The following is a 26,920-nucleotide window of genomic DNA, read 5'->3' as shown; positions in this document are numbered from 1 at the left end:
TTTATTTGTTTATCTTTAGTTTTAGCGCGGTATTTATTTTTTGTTTTGTTTTTTCACTAGTTAAATCCCAAAACCAAGAGAAGGAATAACTATAAAGTGAATATATATTTCTTTTTATACAAATAAAGGTGATACACTTCATAAAATCAAGTATGGCTGGGTTGCGATGACATCACTCTCGTGCATAAACATGGGAGTCACATCATCAGGGCACAGATCGGGTGCTGTAAATGTACACTGAGCTGTGCATACGTGGCTCAGTATACATGACAGCTGACAGGCTGGAAGAAGCATTTATTACTGAAAAGACCGATAGGGACTTTTCTGTCATAAAAACCCTACGTGCCAGCAATTAAAAAAAAAAAAAAAAACTTTAATGCCTCTTTAAAATTCAGTATATTGCTCTTTGCATTATTAAGTATGCCACAATATGTCTGTTTTGTTAAACTCTATTCAAAATATATCTATATCCAAACGTTTTTTTTTTTCTTAGTTTTTTTTTTTTTTCAAACATTATTATTTGTGACTTTTGCACTAATGCTGAGACATCTGCAAATCAATTTATTTTTATAAATAAACCCCTTAGTGGTTTGTTAGCCACAGAAGCCACAGGTCAAAAACCACGTCCCAGCCTCTGGTGTGTACCAGTTACTGAAGACTCACTCTCTGAGTAACTTATGGACAGAAGATGCACTGGAATGTGACCTTCGGGCAATGGGCTCTGCATTATGGTGCTTTCCATACCTGTGAGTACTGTGTCTGTTAGCTGCAGAGGGCTCCCCAGTTTTAGAGCAGAGGTACAGCAATTAAGGTGTAGTTTCTAGTGTTTCCCTCTGAAACAGATATTTTGGTATGCTCTTTCTGCGCAATAAGCTCTGCATTTTGTGGCTATCCAGAACTACAGTATGTGTACCGTGTCAAAGTGTGTTTTTTTATTTTAAGAGCAGCAAAAAAGATGCATCTAAATTAGTCTTACATGATGATGATGATGATGATTTTTGTGTGGTATAGCATTTTAGCTGTGTGCTTGGAAGGTTAAAGATAAATTCAAACAGAACATCTTCTGCCCTTGACATATGAAGGCATGTGTCTTTTTGGTCAATTTCTTGACATTGGTATGCCCATGCTCGCTTCTACGCAGGAGGTCTTTTGATGAGACAGAACAATCTCAGTCCTTCTCATCAATTTCCCCATTCATAGAAGACATTCTGAGTCTGCCTCCTTCTCTAGCTGCAGAGCTCTTTGGTTGTGTGATTTTGCTGTTATGTTTCTTCTAGTTCAGAATGATTTCAGTTCCCCATCAGAAATGCCTCTTATTTTTCCCTCTACGGTTTATTGTTTCCATTTCTATTCTGAATGTTTGCAATACTGAAGATCCTGTCTTATTCTGTAATCCTTGGGGAAAAAAACTATCCTCCTGATTTTTCCCTATTTTATTGTATACCAAACCCTTTTTATTTACCCCTTTGGGTTTTTGGATTTGCTTGCCTATTTTTCTTTTATAAAAATGTATCCTTTTGCTTTGGATCTTTTGCCCCTGGAACATGGATATGATGGACTGCTATTTCTATGTGATTTTAATCTAGATGCCTTTACATCACAAGCAAATTAGGAAATATAGATATATTTATACTCACCCTAAAATCCTTTTCTCTAAATTGATTGACAGACACAACTCTCTTCATCTTGACAATTGAATCAGGACCTGAAATATGTGTGTGATGCTGCATTGAATGTGAGCCTCTCAGTCTCAGCCATATTCCTCCATAGACTTCCTTGGCTTAAGGTTGGTTCATAAACAAGACCATTAAGATGGGGCTATCAGTAATTCCAGTAATGGTCACATTCAGTAATTGGAATAACTTGTAATTAGCAATATCCTGTTTTCAAATGAAGTTGGGGGTTCCACAATGAATGGACCGGAATAAATGTAAAAGCTATGATTCTATATAAGGCCTTCTCATAGTAACATACCCTTCCCTCAGGCCTATATGTCAGTGATAAATTCAATTTAAAGTATTAGTGCTGGATTTAAGAAGGCTAGCACATAGTGATTCAATTGGGGTGATTTGTTAAAGCAAACAGACTGCTCACTTTGCAAGGAAAGTTTCACTTAGTGAATAAGGTGAAGCTCTGCTGGATTCTATCAACTAGTTACGTGCAAGCAAACATTTGTTGTTTTTTTTTCTTGCATAGGATTGGATTAGGTTCTTTGCAAAAATGAACTTTTGCAACATTTACTAAGTCAAATTACCTTACAAAATGCAACTTCCCTTGCAAAGTGGACAGCTAATTTGCCCTTAGTAAACCCCAATGAATCTAATAAATAGGATTGAATGATAACCTTTGTTTTTTTTTTGGTCTCCCGGGGAAAGTGTAATTTTCAAACTATTTCAAATCAATAAGGTTGTGATTATAAACCAGAGAGATCATTACATTCTGTAAAAAAGAATTAAGATAGCTGCCAAATAAGTGTATTCTTTTGTAGATTTTATTAGGGATTGTCAGAATAATAACATACAAAACAATCTGGATGTTGATATAGAAATGTGAATTTTACTTCATACAAATATCATAAGGCTCCAATGACAGGTAGAATCTCTTCTCATTTACAACAGAAAATTATACATTGATTTATAATGAAGTTCCCAGAGCTGTATTTTTAAATAAGACATATCACAAAAATACAGACATAAATATAAATCACTGTTCCAACATTTGTCTTTATAAACCCACTAAACAGAAATCTCAACTATACATACAGAATAGACTGAACAAGGCTGATCACAAGAAAACCATGTACTCGGTGTGATCCCAGTTCCCTTTCTCTGTGCTGTCATCAAACGGGTCATAATAGATACAAGTCTGTCTAAGTCTCTCCCAGCTGTCAAATGTCAGTTTTCAAAAGAGCAACGAAATACCTTCCTCATTAGTCATTTGTTTTTTCTTTTAAATATTTTGATCCTTACATGCAGCATCATATGCTATTTTAAAGCCTGAAAAGAGCAGGTTTTAAATAAATCAAAGAATCTAAACTAATTCTTGATGTCAGCAAAACTGTATCAATGACTGCTGGATAAAAGTCCTGCTTAGTACACCTGTCTGCTAAATACTATTACCGTTACCAATCTGAAAATCCTGCCCACCTGTCATTCCCCTGTCCAATCAACAATACAAATGTAACTTTCTTTGGACAGGGGAATGGTTGAATGGATGAGTAGGGTTTAGCTCCCTAGTCAGTGAAGTCAAGCACTTTTCGGTATAATAATAAGCAATTTGAGAAATGGTCGCACCAATTCAGACGGTGCCCTTGCTGGCAATAGCTGGGGATTTGACATGCGATTTGACTTGTCAAATCGCATGTCAAAACGGCCCTAACTGAACGTGGGCTAAGGAACTGATGCCAAACTGTGAAATGCATCTTTAAAAATTGCTAAATGTTTCTGCAGCTAAATTTTTTTTCTAATATCTGGTAACTGAAAGTCACTAGATTGAGCTCATCAACCAGACACTTGGGAAGTTGGTGCACACAGAATCTGGTGCAGCTGTGCATAGTAACCAATCCGCTTCCATGTTTTATTGTCAAAGCTTATTTGAACAAGCTGAAATTAGAAGCTGATTGGATACTATGCACAGCTGCACCAGGTCCGGTGTGTGCCCATTTTAGTAAATCTCTCCCTGTGGGAGAGATTTACTAAAATGGGCGCACACCGAATCTGGTGCAGCTGTGCATAGTCATTTCTTTCAGTGCTTTGTCTTGATAGCTGGGAGAAACTTGATAACGTGCCCACATATCTATAAAGTCACACTTCCCAAACTATTCTAACCTTTACCTATTTACTTTTGTGTCACATACATAGAAATTGTCCACCTTCTTTAATGATGATTTTTACACTTGCTTTAACCCGCTGTGATTTTTATTCTTCATGTGTCCTATTTAATTAACATGTTAATAGATATAAAGTACATTGCATGTACACAGCAAGAATGCTTTAAAGGAAATTATGTATTTAAATATCCTGCTCAGCAATATAGGTTATTAGAACCCTATCAATTGAGGTTTGTAAATATTTAGATATAAGCATAATATATAACCTAAGAAGTACATTCATTTTTTTTAAAGGGGTGATTTCATAATGTGGGTACATTTTATGCTAAGCCCTTAGCCTGTATATAATTTTGAAAAATTCTATCAGTTAAGGTAACATGTAAACATGCTAAATCATAATAGGGATTGGTAAAGCTGGAGGAGGTAAGTATAGTTTGCTAATTGCACTCGTGTTAATGCCCAAAATTCTGTGCTCTGTTTCTTCAAAGTCCAAATCCTTGAAATTTCCAAGACCACGTAGCCTGTCTTTTGATATTCTACTCCTCTGCCCTCTAGATACCTGTGCAGAAACCTATAACTCAGAAGAGGTTGGAAGCACATACTACAGACATCACACATAATAAGCAGATTAGACATAGGAGAGTACCATTTACACTACATTTACCACCCCAACCAATTCCACCTAATAGGTTATGGTGGAATTTCTATTTAGAGGACTGGCTTGCATAAATTTTTATATCCTCTCTAATGTGCAAAACCAAACCAAATAAAACGAAACAACTGATTTATTTTTTTCATATTTTCCCAATTTACCATATAAAATACTGTATATTAGCATCTGTGATAAGGTCATAGTCAGTAGATTGCATAATAATAAAATCAGACTGGCAGGTTATTTAAATACCCGATTTTTATGTCACTGAATGTATGTTACAAAAAAAAAACAAAAAAAAAAACAGAAAAAAGCTATTCTAGAGCTCTGATTTATACTAATGAAATCAAACGTACACTTAAACAATATGAGATTTTACAAAACGATGACGTAGATCTCTCTTGATGAAAGGAAAATCTACATCAGCAAGGGGATTCCAGATCATGCTGGCAGACTGAGCTCACCAGCAGTGGATACCCACAATAACTGTTCCAGAATTTACAATATTGAACTACATACAAGTCACCAAAAATGCAGTTGTAACGGTATAGTCACAATAAAATCTAAGGCTGATCTATAAGCTAAGCCCTTCAAAGCAAATTAATAGGGCCTTATTTATTAATGCATCTCCTCAACCTAACATTGTCTTTATTGCCACATGGCCAGAAACCATGTAACCTGGAAAACAACAGATGTAGAGTGAACATAAGAATCTGATTGGTGGCTATGTGACAAAGCAAACAGTTCTTATTTGAGACATGTTGATAAATAAGGCCAGATATATGCTGGAGAAAGAAGTCATTGAGTAGATGATTTGATAAAGATGTGACTTTTCTTCAGCTTGTTGGACGTGTTTGACTCTATCTTGTTCAGCTACATACAGGAAATTGTATGTTCTCTCAATCAAACCAACTGACTAACATTTACACTTTTATGAAATCACTCTACTATACTAGAATATCAAGTGCTTGTGTAAAAAAATGCAACGTGTGCAATTTTGTTTTTCTCTCATAATAATGCATATTCTTACATGTGTGAGGAACAAAAAATACCATATACATAAACATGAATGTGCCCAACGAAGAATGAATAAATAAGAGTTTATAATCAGTTAGAAAAAGCACCTTCTATGCTTAATGAAAGTTTTCATTCCTAGAAAATGTTGCATGTTAGATGGGTGGGTTATACAAAATCAATCATGACAACAACACTATCTTATTCTTCCCCTTCAATTGCAAATGGCCTTTTCTTGTTGTATGAATTGGAACATAAAGTAAATTGTAAGTAAATTAAAACTGTATTACCCAACATCATGTATTGGTAGAAATGACCAAATTCAACCATGGTCATACTTTGGATGCAGAGCTTCTTAACATATCATGGCAATTAGTGTGATTTAAACATTAGAAATGTCACAAATGTGCGTTGTTTGGTCATTAATTACTTTCTGTTTGTCATAGTACCCCTGCCCCCCCCCCCAAAGAAAACTTCACAATGTCACAGCTAAGGCAGGTCAGAACTGTGGCTGCATGTCACCGGAGTGCTACAGTGTTTGTCTGTCATGTTGGTTGACTATAAAGATTTACTAGTAAAAATACTGAAAAGAGCAATGTCATGTAAACATTAAACATGCCTATTACTAACCCACACATTCTCTTAGAATAATCTCCTAGGATAATAATTTACATAATATACCTTTAAAGGCCAATGTTAATATTTGACGATTACTCCAGCTTCTTACATATCTTGCTGAAAGCTAAAGTGATTTACAACACCACTTAAGGTCTGCCCACTCAGTACATTAGCCCCTGATCCATTCCATAAGGTGCAGGTCCAGTTCGCAGCCGTAGGTACTTGAATATGTGTTAGGAGATTGACCACACTCCAATAGATGAAAAGTCCAATAAAGTTTATTGTAAATAATACAAAACACCAAAGCTCAAAACAGGTAGGAAACAGACGTTAACGCGTTTCATGCGATATGCGCTTAGTTATAACTATGCCTTAACTCATAATTATGCCATAACTTATGAGTAAGTGCACATTGCGTGAAATGCGTTAACATCTATGCCCTCTGCCTGTTTTGAGCTGTGAGGTATTGAACTATGGATTATTTGCAATAAACTTTATTGGACTTTAAATCTATTGGAGTGCGGTCAACCTCCTCACTTGCTGAAAGCTCTTGCTATCCAGGTTCCCAGCTGTGTCCACCATCATGCAACTGTTCTGGAGTTGATTTACTAAGGAAGCAGAGGATGTCTTCTTAAATTTGAATGCCCAATCATGTGCAGGGGAATAAAAAAAAGACAGTAGGAATTTTTCTTGCACATGATTGGGCCATTGAAGTTAAATTTGCTTTGTGAACATTCCCTGCCCAATTCGTAAACCAACCCCTTTAAAGGGTTTTGCAAAAATAAATTCACAATGATTGTTGTGAATTTTTTTTCCAAAGACAATTAATAAGTCATTTGATAAATGGTAGGCAAGTCAATCTACCTAAAGCTAAAATATCTGTTTTGTTTGGCAATGGCATTTGATAATATAGGAAGTTATGATGTTGACCTGTGGGTAACCATGAATAAATTACGGGCCAATGGTACCCACTGCAGTTAAGGCAACACTCTACAACAGTCTATCAATGTTAATCAGGGCATATTGATATGTCTTGCATATCATAAACCAAAATATAAAAGATAAAAAAATATGTTTTGTTTCCTTTCCTTAGCACACTGGCTAATAAATTGTTCAACTTCACCATGATTGTCGAGAGGTATTTCAAATGCAATCCACAATTTGAAAAATATTTCATATAAAATCCTATAGAGTCCTAGCTCTGAGATACCTTCCTAAATAAGCAAGACGTGGCCTAATTGATGTCATGGTCCTCTTCGTGCGTTTTCTGTTGTAGACAAATAGGGATTGATTTACTAAAACTGGAAAGTGCAAAATCTGGTGCAGCTGTGCATAGTAACCAATCGGCTTCTAACTTTAGCTTGTTAATTAAGCTTTGACAAAAAACTGGAAGCTGATTGGTTTCTTTGTGGATTGGAAGCTCATGCATAATGAACAGGTTGCCATAAGCCTCGTACACACTGCTAGTTACTTTTCGTTCGACCCAGCGAGTCAGGTTGTAGCCGTTGTACTAAAAAGCCAATGTTAGTACAGCGATCTCCCTTGCTGTGCTATTGTGTTATGACAGGGGGGCGACCCCCCTACCAGAATACTCCGGTCAGCGCTCTCAGCCTTTGGCTGGATTCTATTAAACCAGCTAATGCTGCCCGACGGCTTAATACAATTAGAAATTGATTTTCTTACTTTGCAAAGGAGATTCATGTATGGACTTTCACCATAAAGCCATTAAAAAAATGCCAATATGAGGAGTTAACCTTAATAGATTTTCACTTTGCAAGAGAATTTTCCCTTAGCTTAGAGAAGGTGGTGAAAATTCACTTTGCAAAGAATACCCAATCATGTGCAGAAAATATAAAAATATATTTTTCCTTGCAGATGATTGGATGATGGAAGTCAGCAGAGCCTCATCCCCATTAATTAAACAATGGGAAAATGCCCTTGTGAAGTGAACAGCCTTAATAAATCAACCCCCTTGTCCCCACAGTCCCTAGGAGCTGCAGTGTATACCCTGCTATCTCCTGTTGCTTTTCTGATATCTATTGCCATCTTTTTTGTGCTCCAGTGTCAAAAGAATAATACCTAACATATATAGACAGTCTTGAATTGGGCTCCCAGGGCAATGGACCCAATAAGGGTTGATCCATTTGTTACTGAGCTTCTATGCCACTGCTCATCATGCAATGATGTTCACTTGCAGAAAGAGAACTTACCTGGACAGTAAAGTCAATCAGAGAGCAAGAAAACTTGCACAGTGCACTAACCCATAGCAAAAATTTGTTTTCGGTTTGTTTGCCTTACTATCTACCTTTGATAGTTATATGGTACTGTACTTTGCACATTACTCTTTGTCCAACAGAATAAGTCCACATGTCTTAGTTTTCTAACATCTCATGCTGTCTCTTTTTCAACTTCTGCCTTCTAAAAACAGATGATTGGGAAAAGACACCCATAATACAAAGCATAACTTTTCCAGGCAAACCCAACAATTTGCAATAAAAAAAGGTTTAGCCACATTTTAATTGGTTGTCATGTAGAAAAACTGATCTCTTACGCTTCTGCCACAATTTTAACTTAATTTAATCTGGGTATATAATATGCTCAGTGTAACCTATAAATATATCAATAAATAATCTACAAATCTTTTGTGTTTCGATTGCAATCATCTCAAGTATATTAATGTAAACCTTCTGAATGTATTGTGTAACTTATGTGTTTTGGAAAAATGAGACATTGAAACAAATCCATTTTAGGAAAAAAATATACCGACAAACAATAAAAAATATTTTTCCTTAACATGCTTTTGTGCATTAATCTTTTCGCTCTGTACAATTACATAAGTTAAGAAGACATATTTCTTTACTACAAATTTACCAAAATATTGAAACATAAAAAGTTAAGAAAATAAAACCAGCAAAAATGTTGCTTGTATAGGCATCGGTTATTTCTTCCACTGCCAGAGACACCTAGACCACACTTGTGTGATATGTTCCGCTTCTCTATGACATGGAAGGACTTGGGGGGACAATAATCTGAGGTTTATATCCAAAATGAACCAACCAGAACTGCCAAAAATCAAGGACAAAACACACCATGTCAGCATCTAAGAATATATACATAATAACCCCACTATACAGTAAAAAAGCAAAAAAAATCAATCATTTTTACAATGTACTTTCTTCATTTTGGTAGCAGTTTACATAACCCCTTGAAGAGGAAAAATACCTCTTTGATATGGCGGGGAGAATAAAGAATTGAATATAACCCTCAGATGTTAATATTGCAATCATTTATGGGCTGTTGGCGACGTTAAGTGCCGAGCTGATCTTGCATGCCAGCCACTTCCTAAGTGGACAGTAGTACTCGTTATGGAACTGCTCAAATTCTGGTGTTTGACGGATTTCGTGAAGAAAGGAAATGTCAATGTCCGATTCCAGCAAGACGAGAATAAGAGGAAGAAGCACCAAAAGCAACCCCAATGCCACCAAAACAAGTCGGGAGAAGCTCTTCAGGAAGGCATTCAGCTGCATGTTTCCCATTAGGAAATTGTAGCTTACACTTAGGGCTTTCCTGGCTTCCTTCAGCTCTTCCTCCTCTGCAATCAAAAATGCATGTTCATCTGCATCAAACTCCTCAAATGAATCAACATCGTCTCTGTCGCTCTCTGGTCTGAGAGGACTATTAAAAAGCATCTCAATGCCCTCGTCTACTGGTGTAGGCAGCAAACTAGCACTTGGGTTATACATCTGCTCTGAGATTGTTAAAGGCTCCTCATTCAAACTTTCTTCCTCATCGTGCCTAATATCTGGTATCACTTCCCTATCTCTGGCAGGTGAAACGCCAGCCACAGGAGGGGGACTGACATCATTGTGATGTGAAAGCAGGACACCTAAAAAAGAAAAGAAAAGGCATATTTATTACTATTCAAGAGTTTAAATCATGATGGCTTATTCAATAAGAGAAACAGCAAAATGCAGTAACCCATATCAACCAACCAGCAATAATATTTTCTGATCTGGCATTAGTGTACCAAAATCTGTTTGGCAGCAAGGGCTTACAGCACTTTATGCTCTTTGCACAGTCTTATTGAACAATGTTTTCATACAGTGAAAGGATACAATTGATTTAAAACAATATTGTTAGCATTGCAGGGCTTATTGTGAGAGGACATCTTTGAGTAGAATCTTGGCAAATATGTTATTATGTTAGGTTTCTAGTGCTTGCTGTATCATTAAAATACCTTTCATGCATTCATTCTCACCAGAATAACAAGTCTGCCTTTTGTGTGTTCTTGTTTATTTGGGGTATTCCCAATACTCCTATTGTATTCTTTTTAATAAAAAAAAAAAAAAACTACAAAATTATTTACTGTAGCTGTGCAAGTCTTAAGAAAAGTCTTAACCACCAGTCCTCCAGGGATGTATTGTTAGAAATTTCAATTTTTTCACAACTACCAAAAAACTGCAACATCCAAAGTGAGTGTTCTGACACTTAAATACAGTATATAAAACTTAGATAATCCTCCCGATTACATACAAACACTGATTTATAGCACTATTCTTCGAATGCACTAAATACTTCACACGCACTTGTAGCAGGAAATAATACAGTTGTAATATTCTTTGTTGACAACATAATAATATTTTGGCTGGTACCGACACCTGAGTTGAATTATTCCTGCAGCCTAATGATGTCTTTTCATATGTATATATTGAATGGAAATCCAGTCATTTAGCACTAGGGGTAGCCATATAACATTTCTGCATCTTCCACAAGAATGTCTAGCCAAATATCTTTAATATCGGCCACTTTAAGCTGCAACAAGATCCCGTTTGTCAGTTATGAGTTATAACCAAAAGTTTTAGTTTTTTTACATGGAGGAGCATTGAATCATCTTATAAGTGGTGAGAAATATTAGCATTGAGTTTCAGGATTGTGTACCTTCTGCAACCAATGCTAAGGAAGTCTTTAAGAACTAAAAAAAAATGTTTATTTAAAATGTGTAGATTACAAATAGCTAAATGTATTGAGGTGTACACCACCTGCCGGATTGCCATGTTTTTTCTTTACTGTTCACACTTTTATTCATCACCGATAGCATAGCTCCAGCTATACTTCCAGTACTCCAACAGGAGACCTTTCGGCCTCCTACACAGCAGCTAACCTTTTGTTCGCCTGCCCCTCCTCTCCTGATGTTCAGTCATAGAACACTTTGTACATTGTGAACCCATTTACAGAATACAAGTCAATTAGTGAATGGACAGAAAAAAGAAGGGATGAGCAGTGCAGCTTGTGGAGAGCCACAAGTCCGCTGTCAGGGAGCCTGAAGTATAGCAAGAGCTATACAGTTAGTGCTCAATAAAAGTATAAAGGGTAAAGAAAACACAGTGATTCAGCCCGAGATCCACCTCAATACACTGAACTATTTGTAATTTAGCACATTTAAATATTTTCCTAGAGTTCTTCTTTAATCTTCCTTTTCATTTATTTTAAATAATGGAGAATGTAAGAGCATTTAGGTGCAAAGCAAGAAACGAATGGATGAAGACTGTATATTTGGAACACCCAAGAGATAAAGAAAACGGTATCAACATGCCAGCAAAACAGTTTTTCATTGCCTTATTCAATACATTGTCTCCTTCATAAATTATTTTGGTTGAGTGAGGTGTATTCTGCAACACAGCATTTATTTAATAAAGTATGAGCAGAACAAAAATGAGAAAATATCAACAAATATTTGGTGCTAATCCTGGCCTTGGTCACCATCTTTATCATTCATCCAAGAGGCTTGTTTTTGCTTACTGCTTAATGAAGTTTGGTGCAGGCAGTAATGGATGGTGTAAGAACTATAGACATAGAGAAAGCACAATTCTACTTCCCAGATTTTTGTTTTCTCCATTGTCAGGCCCAGATGTTATTTCTGGCCAGAAAGCTCCTAGTCTAACATGACAGGACAGGTAGGGTTGTCATTACTGTAGGATTGTTTTAAGTAGCAGTAAGGGCTCTTTCACACAAGCGTTGAAAATAGGCGGTTGGGTCGCTTTCCGAGCGCCTATCAATGCCACATGGAATTGTTACAATAGGTAGCAGATGAAGGTGTTCACACTGCAGTGTAATGCCGTGTACACACGGGCGGACTTTCCGGCCGAATTGGTCTGACGGACCGAGTCCGGCGGACAATCCGACCGTGTGTGGTCTGCATTGGACTTCCGACGGACCGCTTTGGTCGGAAATCCAACAGACTTTAGATTTGAATATATAATTAAAGGGGGCCTTAGTCCCTTATTAAAGGGGGCTCCCAGATTCCGATAAGCCCCCCGCCCGCAGACCCCGACAACCAACGGCCAGGGTTGTCAGGAAGAGGCCCTTGTCCTCATCAACATGGGGACAGGGTGCTTTGGGGTGGGGGGGCCCCGCAGGACACCCCCTCTCCCAAAGCACCCATCCCCCCATGTTGAGGGCATGCAGCCTGGTACGGTTCAGGAGGGGGGGGGGCTCGCTCGGCGTAGAGGGTTCCCCTTAAAATCCATACCAGACCTAAGGGCCTGGTATGCCCCATGACGGGGCTTGCAAGGTGTCAATCTCGCCGATAAAAGTGTCGAGATTGACTTCATTTTCTAGTCCCTTCGCACCCGAGTCACGTTCAAAATGAACGGACTTGTTCGTGTGTGGGCAAGTACGTTCATTTGGAAAGTCTGCCGTAACTCCGTCGGGAAATAGGTCCTCCGGAAAGTCCGGTCGTGTGTAGGCAAGTCCGTACGTAAAAAAAGTCAGTCGGAAGTCTGTCAAAACTCCGTTGGAAAGTCCGTCGGACCAGTCCGGTCGAAAAGTCCGACCGTGTGTACGTTGCATTAGCGTTGCTTCACGTTGAGGCGAGGCAAAAATAACACTGCTTACAGAGTTTGGCAGGTGTTGCCCCTTTGCAACTGCCTCTGTTCACTTCTATTAAAACATGCCACAACTGCACCTTAAACGCATTGTAAACGTGCCTAAGACATTTACAGTGCGTTTACAGTGCGGTTGCAAAGCGTCAAAAGTGATAATTTCCCATTTTAGCCTAATATAAAAAAATAAAAAAAACATCACACAGGGCGTTTGAGAAGTGTTGCCTGACACAACTTGAATGCATGTACAACACATCCTAAATGCTCATAAACACTATAGGTGCGTTACTGTGCTTTTAGGCTGCCTTAAAATTTAACGCATACATTTTATTTAATTTAAGTGTGAAAAAAGTCCTAAGAGGGCCCATTCTCTCCTTATACCACAGCACTGGAAATAGAAGCCTTGACACTGTCATTTGACAAGCTGTCAAACAGCATTCAGTTTGGGAGATGATCTATTATTCTAGAGGCAATCAGTGCAGCTATCTCACCCTGTCTCCTGTGATAGCTGGGCAGGGAAAAGGGGACTGTCACTGTGAATATAGGCTTTAATTAATGAAAATATTTAGAATCCTACAGAACTTTTTATAATAATACCTGTCGAAGGTCCTTGTTTAGGCACCTCCTTTTATAGGGTGCTAACACACTGCCCCTGTTTCCCAATTGTTCTCCAGCTTTGCCCCCTTGTTACATGCTCTCCCAATGGAAAAGCACATTGTGCAGGCATGGTCAGCTGTTCTATCAGGAAACCTGCTCTGATATAACATACAGCAAAAGCTGGAACACATGCATGTAGACAGAAAGTGTCTGAAAAGAGACCGCAGGTGATCAGCAATGTTGATATGCAAAAAAAAAAAAAAAAAGAAGCAAAAAACATTGTTTATTATACACACTGCTATTTAAGTTCAAATGTTCTATCTTGTCACACAGCAATCAGAATCAAACCTGCCCTGCAAAATTTGAAGCAAACAGCAGAAAAAGTCAACATTACCCTTCAGCTCTAGTTAACAATGTACCAGACCAAACTGAATAGGATCATTTCTGCAAGGCCAACGTAAATTGTCCTATTAATATTTTTTCTGCAAGGGATGGTGAGGGGGCACAATATATAGAGTTTTCAAATTAAATTGTAGTTCTACGTTATGTAGGAGGGTTAAATACTTACAGAGTTGGATGGCAAAATAAAAAAAAAAGACTGATGTACAAAATTTGATTGAATAACCTTATTTATAAATACGCAGCTTCAGTGTAATGTTAATTTTTCAATCACAAATCTATTAGCGAAAGAAGAATCAGGATGCCTAGCCCACGGTACATAGGTTAATTTGTGTACAAGAAAAAATGATTGGCTCATTTAAAGACTACGGATGCTAATGGCCCTCTGACCCACCACTATTATGAGATGTTTTCCTTCACACAGTTTTAACACAGGAGTGCGTTGTTATTACTTCTGTAATCAACAGATTGGATGGATCGCCTCCCCAGGAAATAATTACTTGCTTATTGCATCCTGTTCTTGTTACATAATACAGTCCAGAACATCAAGTAGTACTATATATAATTAGTCATCCGTTTTATACTATGCAGTACCATTACAGTATATCTAAAGAGATTTTATTTTTCCATTTTGGATAGCGAATGGTTAAAACCACTGTGAGTTTTATCTTATGTTTCAATATTTCTTTATTGGTTCTTTATTGGACATGTCAATAACAGTATTAAAGGAAATTAGACAAACATATTTTACAATTTGCGACCATTGAGATAATAATTGTAGCATTGGTTAGCGTACATTAAGCATACATGGTAAAATAATATATTTTAGAGAATAGGTGTAGGGTAAAGTCCCATTGATTGTATAAAATCCTCTGTTATGACATATAACATGGAACAGTGGTAAATAGGGGAAAAGAAAGTGGCTGCAGCTACAAGTTGAAGGAAGAACAGGGGAAAAGAGTAGTAGTAACCAAGCATATAACAGTGATTTTTTCTTGGTGATGAAGGTACATTTAAAACGATGTATTGCATTTAGGATCAATTAAGTGCTGGGACCATTTTGGTCAAGAAAAATACAAAATAATTAGCATGGATAATTTGTTCCATAACAGACAGTTTCCAAGAAGCTGGGAACAGTAGATTTCCAGAGTCTCATAATATTATTTTTGCAGCAAATAATAAATGCACAATGATGTCCCAGAAAATTGATTGCTATATGCAACAGGGCTAATACTGGGGCGTTCAGTTTTTCTTTAACCATCTGCATCTCATTATAACTTTCCTATCTATTTACTAATGCTGGTAGCATAAGGATTAAAAATAATGTTGATTAGGAGATTGACGTTCCATTTTAAAATCCAAATTGGGGGGGATGCCACGCTGTTTTTTTCCCTGCATTTTTCAATGCCAGCATTCATGGTTTACAGTACATTTCAGCTGTCAGTGGGGAAGCCCGCAGACAGCTTATTAGTCATTGGTTGTTAAGGACGCCGCGGACGGCTTCCTGGCACGTTCAATAAAACAACCAGCTATTCTTCACACAGAATTCGTATCGGTTGATAGTTTTTCGACCGATCTGAATTTGAATCATTCTGAAAATGTGGAATTCGTTAGAAAATTAATAAGTTAAATTAAATCAAACGAAACAAAATAAAACTAAATAAATTCCAAAACGAAACAACAAAACAAAATTAGTAACATAACAAATCTATCCAAAAGTAAACAAATTTTTCACTTCAGCACATGTCTAATCACAAGCACTACGCTGCTACATGAATCTTTGCTGCAGCTCTAGTGCTTGTTATGTAGAGGAGTATGTGCGCCAGGGGAGTGGCAGGGGGAGAGGATCGGATGAAACATCCCTTCCTCTCCAGATGACAGCTGTTAAATAACCAGCTGGCGCTTCAGCAGCCCCTGCTGGTTACATAGCATAGATGCAGCTGGCAGCTGTTGGGTTTGGCTCCCACTGGGCTCCTTCTCCAGCAGGCGTGGGGTTAACTGTGATGTGCGGCCACTCAGCTCCTTCCTGAAACAAGAAAGATGGAGAACCAGCGTCTTCCCATGTTGTACATTGGGCCCCCTCTCCATTTGGGTCTGTGTGCACTGCACAGATTGCACCCATGGATGATATGCCACTCTCTTAGACAGTTGTCATGGGAACATACGTCCCCATTGGAAGATTTTTGGATTTACCCTTACTTTCACTGCCTAGGCTATCAGCTGACCCCAGGGAGGAAGAGTAGATTGAGGATAAGAGAGGTCCAATGACAGAACCCTGGGGGACCCCAAAAGAAAAAGGAATAGAAGAGGAGGAGGTAGAGTTTTAAGTAACAATGAAGGTGTGGTGAGAGAGGTAAGATTAGAACCAATGAAGAGTACAGTCAGGGAGACCAAAGGTGTGGAGTTTTTGGATGAGGAGGGGGTGGTCAACATTATCAAAGCCAGCAGAGAGGTCCAAGAGCAAGAGTACAGGAAAGTCACCATTGGTTATAGCTATTAGTAAGTCCTTTGCAAGTTTTAGGTGAATAGTTTCTTTGGAGTGTTGTGAGTGACACCCAGACTGAAGGAGATCAAGAAGGTTATTCTCAATGAGGTGGCAGCTCTGGTGGTTGTAGACTAGGCATTCGAGGAGTTAGCAATATTAACAATAATATAAAAAGGTATAAGCAACTGTGAGACAAAGTTCACTTTCCTACATATTACTGGATATCTTCAACTTTTTGCACTTGGAAGTCGGTCATTTACTGGAAGACGATTTCAGTCTTATTGGTATTTGTCTGGGTGGTAACACAGGGGGGTACTGAACTTTCACAACTAATGTAGAGCCCCATCTCCCTGCTTCCAATGTACTTAGGAGGTCTAAAACATTACATACATTACTTCCCACACTGTATCACAGAACCTTATGGTTACCAACCAATGCCAATTTGTCTTCATAGGCTCAACACAATTCCAGTTCTGCCACAATATTAGGATTTTACTTCTATCTATATCCCCATTCCTGCCTCAGAGACAAGAAGTTAGAGGAGATTTTCCTTACAGGGGCACAGATAGCATGAAAAAAACTATTTCCAGCAGACAAGGCAAATGTTACAAAAATATATATATAAAGGGTGCAAAGGAAACAATACAAAAATCATATATAGAATTAATGATATACAATGTGTATCTAATTAATAAAGTGCACAGTAAAATAAACCATCAAAAATGTCCATAATACTCATATGTGAACAAATCTTGTGTCTACTCCAACACCATGAAAATAAAGTGCACACGTGCTTCAGTAAACTTGCTAAAAGTGCTTCACCCGAAGTGATAACAAAATGTGCTCACCAGATGGCCTCGACCACACAGTGACCTTAAAGCATGATTAATGGGAAGGACTCCTTAATTCAATGCTGTAGCTCCTTTATGCATCCCATTCCAATCAAGCAATCTTAGATGGAAGAAGCTGGATCCCAATCCACTTTTCAGGTATACAAATGTATGTGTCTTCACCTTATAAAATCTCTCCACTGCATACATCAATTTGCATCAAGTAGGTCTCTATGCATTTCACGCTAGAGCATGCGTCATCAGGAAGTACTTTATACCCCATTTTTTCAATTTCACTTTATTGTCTCTCCTTTGATTGTTGCACCTCCTTTGGTGTTGCCCTTACCTAATCCCTCCACTCTTTTCTTAAGCATTGCACTCTCCTCAGTGTAGCCCCTTTTCCCCTGTTTTTTTTGTACTTGCTGCCTGATCTCCTACCTCTCTACTCAATGTTCTCACACTCTTGCTTCATTCCTATCCTCCAATCTATCTCCTATCATGCCTTCTCTCTTCATTTCACAGCCACTGCTTTCATGTCCTGTGCCTACTCTGTTACTTTCTATCAATAATTTCCCAAGCATTCCTCTTCTGAAACCTCTGTCCCTATTTGGCCAAAGCTTTTAGCGCCTCTTAAATGTCTCTTAGTGCCCCTGCTTTAGAACCTCATCACTGCACTCCTCAACCTTAAGGTGAAACTTTACCCATAACAACTTGATAAAAGCCAATGGTTACTTACTGATAATGGTGTTTCTAGGAAACCTTCCAGGACGGCAACACATGAGAGATGAGAGGCTCCTCCCTACAGGAAACACAATCAATTCACAGCTGTTTAAAGGGCCCCACCTTACCCCTAGTCCCTCAGTTGTTGTAAAGTAATTCTCCCAACTGATTCACAAGAGGTCCTTAGACACTTACCACCTATTGTATACATTCTCCTCCACCCTTAACAGGGCGAGAAGTAGGCCTGCCGTCCTGGAAGGTTTCGTAGAAACACCATTATCGGTAAGTAACCGTCGGTTTTCTCACCTCACCTTCCAGGACGGCAACACATGAGAGGATAATCAAGTAATCCGGAGGCCTACCTTAGGGTGAGACCACTGGCTGCAAGATCTTCCTGCCAAATGCCAGGTTCTGCAGCACGTTTTACCTCCACTTCATTATGACTGATGAAGGTATCTTAGTTGGATCAGGAGGCTGATCAGCAGGTTTGCTCCACCGATGCCCCTGCCTTCTCCGTTTCGGATGCAGGATCTATGTGGAGTGCTCTTTAAAGCTGGAATCAGAAAACCTGTGAAAATAGTAGATTAGCACAGTTTGACTGTCTCAAACATCTAGCAACTGTGGCCTAACATATCTGTAATACTTCTTAGGACCACTAAAAGGACCAAAGACTTACTCTGTGAAACGAGGCTATAACTTTGATCAACAAAGAGGATCTGGCTTAAACATAACTCTGTTCAGGAGAATGATCTAAAAAGGACTCCTTGACAGACCGACCTTGCAGGTCCCCTTAAATGTATCATTTGTTCATTTTTCATAGTTATGGGTAATGGAAAGCCCACTTAAGTGTAGTAGAATAAAGAAAGGTTATTCCCTGGACTTAGAAAGCTGGACAGGTATGTGCCCAAGCACACCAACCTTATGACTTCCTTCACATCTAAATGCTGGCATGTCAGCTGTGAAAGCGCTCTATATACACAGACTCCCTATACCCCTGATCGCAAATGCATTAAAATTAAGCAAGATTATACCTATTCCGTAAATATCAAGTGTCCAATCTGGTGTCTGAAATCATAATCCACTCCAACACCATTGGGTGCCTTTTGGTATTAATGAGGGATACATTAAGCAGAACCCTACTACAAGAAGTTCAGTCTATAGCAGGAGCAGTACACTCACGTTGGTCTGCTACGACCAGTTCTGCTTTGAAGAATATATATAGAACTGTACGCCTATTGAGTTAGGTATATGGATCAGATAATTTCCGATACTGCATCTTCAGGTAATACTCCTATGAACCAAAGTTCTTACTAATAAAGGTGATTTTATAACCTTCTTCCAGTGTCATACAACCCTACCGGGTTACAAGCACAGGGAATGCCTCAGGCATGCCTGAATGTATTGGACTGAATTTTCTGACATCTAACGTTTCTGCAGCCAACATTCCTGGCCCCTTCCGTGTTCATAGGAAAATAAGGTTTGAAATAAAAGTGGTACATGTATAAATAATATCACAAATATAAAGACCATAGACAACAATGTTTTGTATTTCTGAAGTGCAGCTAGATGGATCATCACAGAAATGACACGACATGAACTTCAGAGTCGTGAATTTCAAAAGTGCAACAAGGTATGGCTATATAATAAATATAAATAGGAAAGACGCGAACAATCTTCACTGTTGCGTATTCTGATGTTCAGCCAAATGTATAAAACAGAGAAGACACAGAAACTTCTAGTGTTGTGTATTTCTGAAGTTTGGCAAGAAAAGCAATATAAAAACAGAAGGACACAAACTTCAGTGCTGCGTATTGCTGATGCTCAACAAGGTACAGTTGTATAACCAATATGAAAACAGAAAAAGCACCTTCTCATGTTTTGCCTTTCTGATTAGTAACACGGTGTGGTCATAACAGAAAAAACACCGACAAATTCAATGCTGTGCATTTCTGATTAGCAACAGGGTACAGTCCTAAGACCGACAGAAAAATCGCTAACAACTTTAAATGCTGTGCATTTTTGATTAGCAACAGCGTATAGTCATATGACCAACAGAAATGTCAAAAGCAAACTTTAAATGTTGTGTATTTCTGATTAGCAACAGGGTCCAGTCCTAAGACCAACAGAAATGTCGCTAACGACTTTAAATGCTGTGCATTTTTTTGTTAGCAACAGCATACAGTCCTATAACAAAAAAGTCACTAGCAACTTTTAATGCTGTGCATTTCTGATTAGCAACAGGTTATCTTATGATCGACAGGAATGTTGCCAACAACTTTAAATGCTGTGCATTTGTGATTAGCAACAGCGTATGGCCATAACCAAGAGAGATGTCACTAGCTACTGCAATGCTGTGCATATCTGGTTAGCAACAGGGTACAGTCTTATGATCAACAGAAATGTCACTAACAACCTGAATGCTATGCATTTTCTGATTAACAACAAAGTACAGTATCACTTACTATTTTGTATTTCTGATGATGACAAATAACTTCCACATTTTGTGTTTCTGATGTACAACCAGACAAAGCATGAAGTCAGAGTCATGGTATATTCAACTGCCCAGCAAAGGGCAAAATCTACCACAGGCATAGCCTGGACCCTATATACTAAACCTTCAACCACCAGAGGGGAAGCAGGGTAGTTCCAAATAATGGAAGTCTAAAGGCTCGTACACACGGTCAGATTGTTGGATGACCAAGCGTCTGATTTTTGTCAAAAGGGCGTGTGCAGGATTTTGTCTAGCATACTAACTATACGCAAATTGTCGTTTGACAAACACGAACGTAGTGACGTACTATGAGAGTATAAAGAGGATATTAATTTCTCAAGCGCCACCTTTTGGGCCCCTTCTGCTAATTTCATGTTAGTAGAAGTTTGGTGAGTGTTGATTCGCGATTTTCAGATCGTACAAAACAAATGCCTTTTAAAATACATTTGGCATAACTACATGCAAAGCAGCTTCATTATTATCCCTTTAAAGAAGATGAGAATTTTGACATTTCATCAATTGCCGCGTCACAAATATTAATTCTAGATTCTGAACAGTAGTTTACAAGACGAACTCAGACAAATCGTCTGTCGAATGCACCGTACTAACGATCCGAAAATCCGCAGACAGCTCGTCTTCAGAATTTTCCCTTCTGATTTTCATACCGTGTATACGAGGCCTAAGGTGTGTGAATACCCCACAGTAGTAATAGCTGTTGGTCTACCACTGTCAAAGTATTAACAGGTGTAGTTTGCCACACACACATTTATTACACAGGTGAAAGAGTCCAAGCCTCCCAAGCATCTAAGGTCTTAACAGGCACAGACCTAGAGATCAATTAAGCCAGCCTCAAGAAGAGGTGGTTACAATCTTAGCCTGGAGGCAGACACCTGTAAGGCTTAAAGAACAATCATTAGATACAGGTTAGTATATGTAGCTCTTGCATAGAGGTTTGCACCAGAACCCATCAATTAAGGGTTGCAGGATAATAATTTATGCTTCTAATTCATCCAAAGGGTGGGCTGTAGCCCAAACCACAAGTGGTCCCGATTAACTCTTACACACCTACAGATATAACTGCAGTGTAAGGAGGAATTAATAGGTTGGAGCTTGATAAGATGTTACACGTACCAAGCAACCCCCACAAAGAGAAGAATATGTTCACAAGGGTATCCGTTACTGTGTCCCCCCCACCCACCCCCATATGGGGAAAAACTAGGCGGCAGGCTTTTAAAAGCCAACAACCTCTAAAACAGGGGTCTCAAACTGGCGGCCCTCCAGCTGTTGCAAAACTACAAGTCCCATGAGGCATTGCAAGGCTGACAGTTACAAGCATGACTCCCTCAGGCAGAGGCATGATGGGACTTGTAGTTTTGCAACAGCTGGAGGGCCACCACTTTGAGACCCCTGCTCTAAATGAACCCTCTTGTAGCTACATGCCAGATTCATAGTAGCTGGCCTACTATATTCAGATTACTTGGTGTGCATTGCTGACCAGGGGAAATTTGTGCTATTACTCCTGGAATCACCAGGTACAGAGGTTCCAGGTACAGAGGTGTGGAAAGTTTGAATAGTGACCAACATTCCCTTGAACAGATTTAAGAAAATCTTTCATTAATCCTGAGGCCTCTTTTCCAGACAGTTTGTTTTAATACCCATAACAAAATGGCTTTGTGTGAGATTTAGACAATCTTTCTCCGCAGTTACCGCACTTTTTACTGGTACTAGTGCTAGCAGATGTAGAAGGTGGTTTGTCAGAGACCTCCTGCGCTCTGCTTGGGAAATCTGCAAGAGAAGAGGGAACAACCAACAGTCACTCTTCCTGCCCCCTGTATGATGGCTGCAGGCCCCCATCCCCAGGAGGTGAGAGCATGGCGGTTTACCAGGGATTACTTCTTAATCTGGCATCACCCCCCCATAGTAGGTAAATGGCACTTACCCAGCCCCACTCGCTCTTGCCTGCAGCCACCTGTGCTGTCTTTCCATCCTCCATCCATGAGGTGGGCTCAGACAGACTTTCAGCTCCTTGCAGCTCACTGAGCTTTGGTGAGAAAGGAAAGCTTCAGCCTCCACAGCCACACGGATCCGGTGTCTCCTCCACGCTTTGGGCCCACTTCCTCGGTCGTGAGAATGAAGCTTGAAGCGTGCCAAGTCTTCCCCTTGGTGTCATGCATTGTTTGGACCTCAGCAAAATGGCGCCCGCTGCACACAGGGGAAGACAGGAGGAGACCTAAGCTGCTGAGCAGCGTGCAATGGCGGGGGGGATTGAATATGCCCAGATTGCCTGCACAAATGCCATTGGGACGACCTGTGAGAAGCTCTGAGGTGGCAGGTTAGTGCAGCCCTCACTGGCATTCCTAAACCTGGCTCACAGGGGTACCATCCGACTCTCTTTTTAGTCTTCTGGTCAGAGAAAGAAAAAAAAATGTTTCGCTGTGGGAGAAACACAATCAATATTGAGGGACAAGGGGTAAGGTGGGGCCTTTTAAACAGCTGTGAACTGATTGTGTTTCCTGTAGGGAGGAGCCTCTCATCTCTCATGTGTTGCCGTCCTGGAAGGTGAGGTGAGAAAATATTGTTATTTAGCAAGAAACATGCATTCCACATTAATAATTATGCTACCAAAATTAGTGTGTGCTGTAAATTGCTTCCAGCATTGCTGTTTCTTTTTGCCGGAGGCTGCGATTTTGCTGAAGCCCAAAGCAAAGCCTGAGCAACAGCAAGTCTTTAGGCTGTCAGCAGATCGGCCTCTACATTTTTGGCACAGTGCCGAAAATAGAGCGCAACTGAGCATGTGCAGAGCAGGGTGAGACAGTGTATTACTGGATTTTAAATAGTATAGGCACTTATTTTTAACCACTTCACGCAAATCGCTGTACCTGTACGTCAGTACTGACACTAAATACCGTTGTTATGGCATCAGCTAGCTGCCATAACCTCGGTACTTTCAGGAACGGCGTGCGTTTCTCATTCAGATAAAAGTGGTCTCTGTGGCAGGTTCACTACGAGATCACTTATATCTGTGGCGGGAGAGGGGGCCCCCCTCCGGCCGCACTCTGGTCATCTCCACCGCTTACCAGAGCCGTCGGTAGCGCCAGAGACATTTGTGTCCGCTCCCCTCACTGCCTGAATGCCAAGTGAGGGAAAGATGGCCCCTGCTCGGCTCTATAGCATTGGGGGGTGGAAGCGACGTCACTTCCGCCCAATGCTCCTAAAGAGAATTTTTTTTTTTTTAAATGACATTTTTTTTAATTGCATTATAGTGTAAATGTAAGATCTGAGGTCTTTTTGACCCCAGATCTCACATTTAAGAGGTCCTGTCATGCTTACATTCCTTGTAATAGGAATAAAAGTGACCCACATTTTTTTTTTTTTTAAGGGACAGTGTAAAAATAAAAAATAAAAGGTAAAATAAATAAGAAAAAATAAATAAATACATTATAAAGTGCCCCATCCCACCGAGCTCGCGCACAGAAGTGAACGCATACGTAAGTCGCACCCGCATATGAAAACTGTGTTCAAACCACACATGTGAGGTATCACCGCGATTGTTAGAGCGAGAGCAATAATATTATCTCTAGACCCGCTCTGTAACTCAAAACTGGTAACCTGTAGACATTTTTAGACGTCTCCAATGGAGATTTTTAAGTGTCAAAGTTTGTTGCCATTCCACGAGCGGGTGCAATTTTGAAGCGTGACATATTGGGTATCAATTTACTCAGCGTAACATTATCTTTCACAATATAGAAAAAAATTGGGCTAACTTTACTGTTGTCTTATTTTTTTAACTCAAAGTGTATTTTTTCCAAAAAAAATGCGCTTGTAAGACCACTGCGCAAATACGGTGTGACAGAGTATTGCAATGACCTCTGTTTGGAGGTTCTAAGTAATTTTCTAGCAAAAAAAAATGATTTTAACTTGTAAACAACAAGTGTCAAAGGGAGACTTAAAGGGTTTGTTAACCCATCTATATAAAGCCACTCTATTAGAGGCTGGCATAGCACACTATGTCAGTAGTTTTAAAAAACGAGTGTTCTAAATACCTAATTTGGGCTGTCTTCAGGCCGGTCACATCACTCGCGGACTCTTTACAGCTCCGATGGATTGCTTCTGTGGGAGGGGCCGTGATCTCCCTCTGACGTCAGCTGGGAAGATCACGTGGCCGCTCGTCTCCTCTGCAGAAGCCGTGTATCGGAGCTGTAAAGCAGCTGCAAGTCACGTGACCGGCCTGAAGACAGCTCAAATTAGGTATTTAGAACACTTGTTTTTGAAAACTATTGACATAGTGTGCTGGCAATGAAAATTTTTGGATTTTATTTTACAAGAATGGCGGGGGGGGGGGGGCAGGGCCGGGCCGGAGACAGACACAGAGGGGTATGACAGGCAGGAAGGAGGGAGTGAAGGGGGAGAGAGGAGAGCAGAGGGGACAGAAACGTATGATGCAGGGATGCAATCAGACCAGGGTGATCAGGGCGGAGTAGACCTGATTTTTGTGGTCTGTTTAGGGAGGGCATACAGGAAGTGGCAAGTTCAGGGTTTTTTTTTTTTTTACAGTTTAGAAGGGGGCAGATTACACGGCACAACCGCTGTGCTGTGTAATCTGCTTTAAGGGACCAGGCTCTGCATTTTTAACCACTTAAAAATGGTCAGGCTGGCCCCTTTTGCTATATATGCAAAAGGGGCCAGCCTGAAGTGATCTAGCAGGATTGAATTTTCTGACTAAAGTTCCACTTTAAGTATGAAAGTACTGAGTCAAACCTTGATTTAGTAGTGCATCAGGCTGTTGTAGACAAAAGTAAATTTTATCAATGACACTTTACTCATGTTAGCATCACTCCTGCTTCAAAGGCACCAATTCCATGGAGACAGCTGAAATGCTCAATACATTTTTTTTCAATGTGCTAGTCCCCCAGTAGTGCTAAGCCCTATCCACTATATTTCAGTGTGTGATGCCTGGTGTAGAAAACTGCACCTCCACTCCATACAAGCACAGAAAGTACTTGATGTACAAGAAGTTCCTGGCCACTGGAAGAATGAACAGCAGATCCTTCATGTCTTTGTATGCTTTATTTCTTCTGTTTAGGGTTCTGCTTCATCCTTCTCCTGCCCATCAGCTGTCTGAGTTCTGCTCCTGCTACTTTAAAACTCCCCATTCCGGTCTATGATCTGGTCTCACATGCTGCACTTGTGTCCACGCTCTCCTTAGTATTCATGTACCAACAAGTACCCCTAATGCTTTGTTATTTTGCTATGTGCTCTTCATCACAAGGACCCTTTCACTTGGTATGTTCTCATACGTTTCGTTCTCCTCCTCTGAACTTTTTTCACTTACAGTCATCTGCTGTTATTAAGCCAAGCCTACTGCCCTCCTTTGATCTTTCAGAACCATCCTTCACCTCTCCCTCCTCATTAAAATATCTGCTTTGTTCAATCTTTCATTCCCCCCACTCCTGCTACTTTCATCACACATGCCCCCACTATGCTGTATTCTCCGAGATCTTATCCTGATACCCATTCTTTTAAATTTGTAAAGACATTTTGTAAAGACCAATTCTGGGCAAAAAGTGAATGCAGTGTGCTACTCTTGAGCTACACTACATACATTATAGTACAATCTACCTAATATGAGATCGGAGATCAAAGCACATAATAAAATCCCATGTTATATATACAGTATCTAAGAATACTGTATTGAACAATATTTCAAAGCTGTCTTCCTGCTTTAAATACATAAATCAATTTGATTAACTTGGATTTTAATGCGCTCTAAATATAGATAGAATTTTCAATGGAATGTAGCATCTGCTGCATTCAATTCCTACTGAGGTAGCATGACTTTGTCTTGCTGATGAGCTTTGAGAATTTATTAGTAGTTTCTGTTTTGCCACCAAACAGGTGTGTGTAAAATCATCTATAATATTGTGAAACAGTCTGTAACACCACCTGTACATAGCATAAATGTTGCCATAAACATAAGATGGCAAGCGGATGTGTGATTGATTTGTAAAATGGTCAGGATGCAGGAATGGATACTATCAACCAAGATGACACGGTCATGCCCTAAACAGAGAGTAGAAACTGTGCAGAAGGAAACATCAGTGGCTACAAAAAAAAATATAGCTTATCACAATTATATCACTACTTGATGGTGTAACCCGCCTATTTATGGGTAGTGTGTCATGGCAGAGTACAATTCTTTGAGTCTCACTAAGTGGCTTGACCACCATTATTGTACCTGTGCCCCTGCTGGTTGCCTTTCATTGACTGCATTCTCCCCCTTACCACTGTGGGCCACACCTCGTTTGTTGTATACCTTTGCCTTGTTTTTTTCCTGTTTGCAATGACTGTTGGGTTCATTCTTCAGGTGTGGAGGTCTCAAACATACTCATATTCAATCTACTGCC

The 26,920-nt window shown here is 39.6% G+C and overlaps 1 protein-coding gene across 1 annotated transcript in view; it reads right to left on the bottom strand.

Moving 5' to 3' along the window:
* Nucleotides 1-2,469: 2,469 nt before the first annotated feature.
* Nucleotides 2,470-26,920, bottom strand: part of FRMD3 (FERM domain containing 3) — a 340,642-nt gene continuing 316,191 nt past the window's right edge. The window contains exon 14 of the mRNA XM_073633722.1: nucleotides 2,470-9,999. Within this exon, the coding sequence (XP_073489823.1) occupies nucleotides 9,401-9,999 (599 nt within the window). The 3' untranslated portion in view covers nucleotides 2,470-9,400. The remainder of the gene's footprint in view (nucleotides 10,000-26,920) is intronic.

This window comes from Aquarana catesbeiana, linkage group LG01 (genome assembly GCF_042186555.1).
Source record: "Aquarana catesbeiana isolate 2022-GZ linkage group LG01, ASM4218655v1, whole genome shotgun sequence".
Classification (NCBI taxonomy): Eukaryota; Metazoa; Chordata; class Amphibia; order Anura; family Ranidae; genus Aquarana; species Aquarana catesbeiana.
The sequence above is the reverse complement of the archived record's forward strand: the minus strand, read 5'-3'. Positions and strand labels throughout refer to the sequence as shown.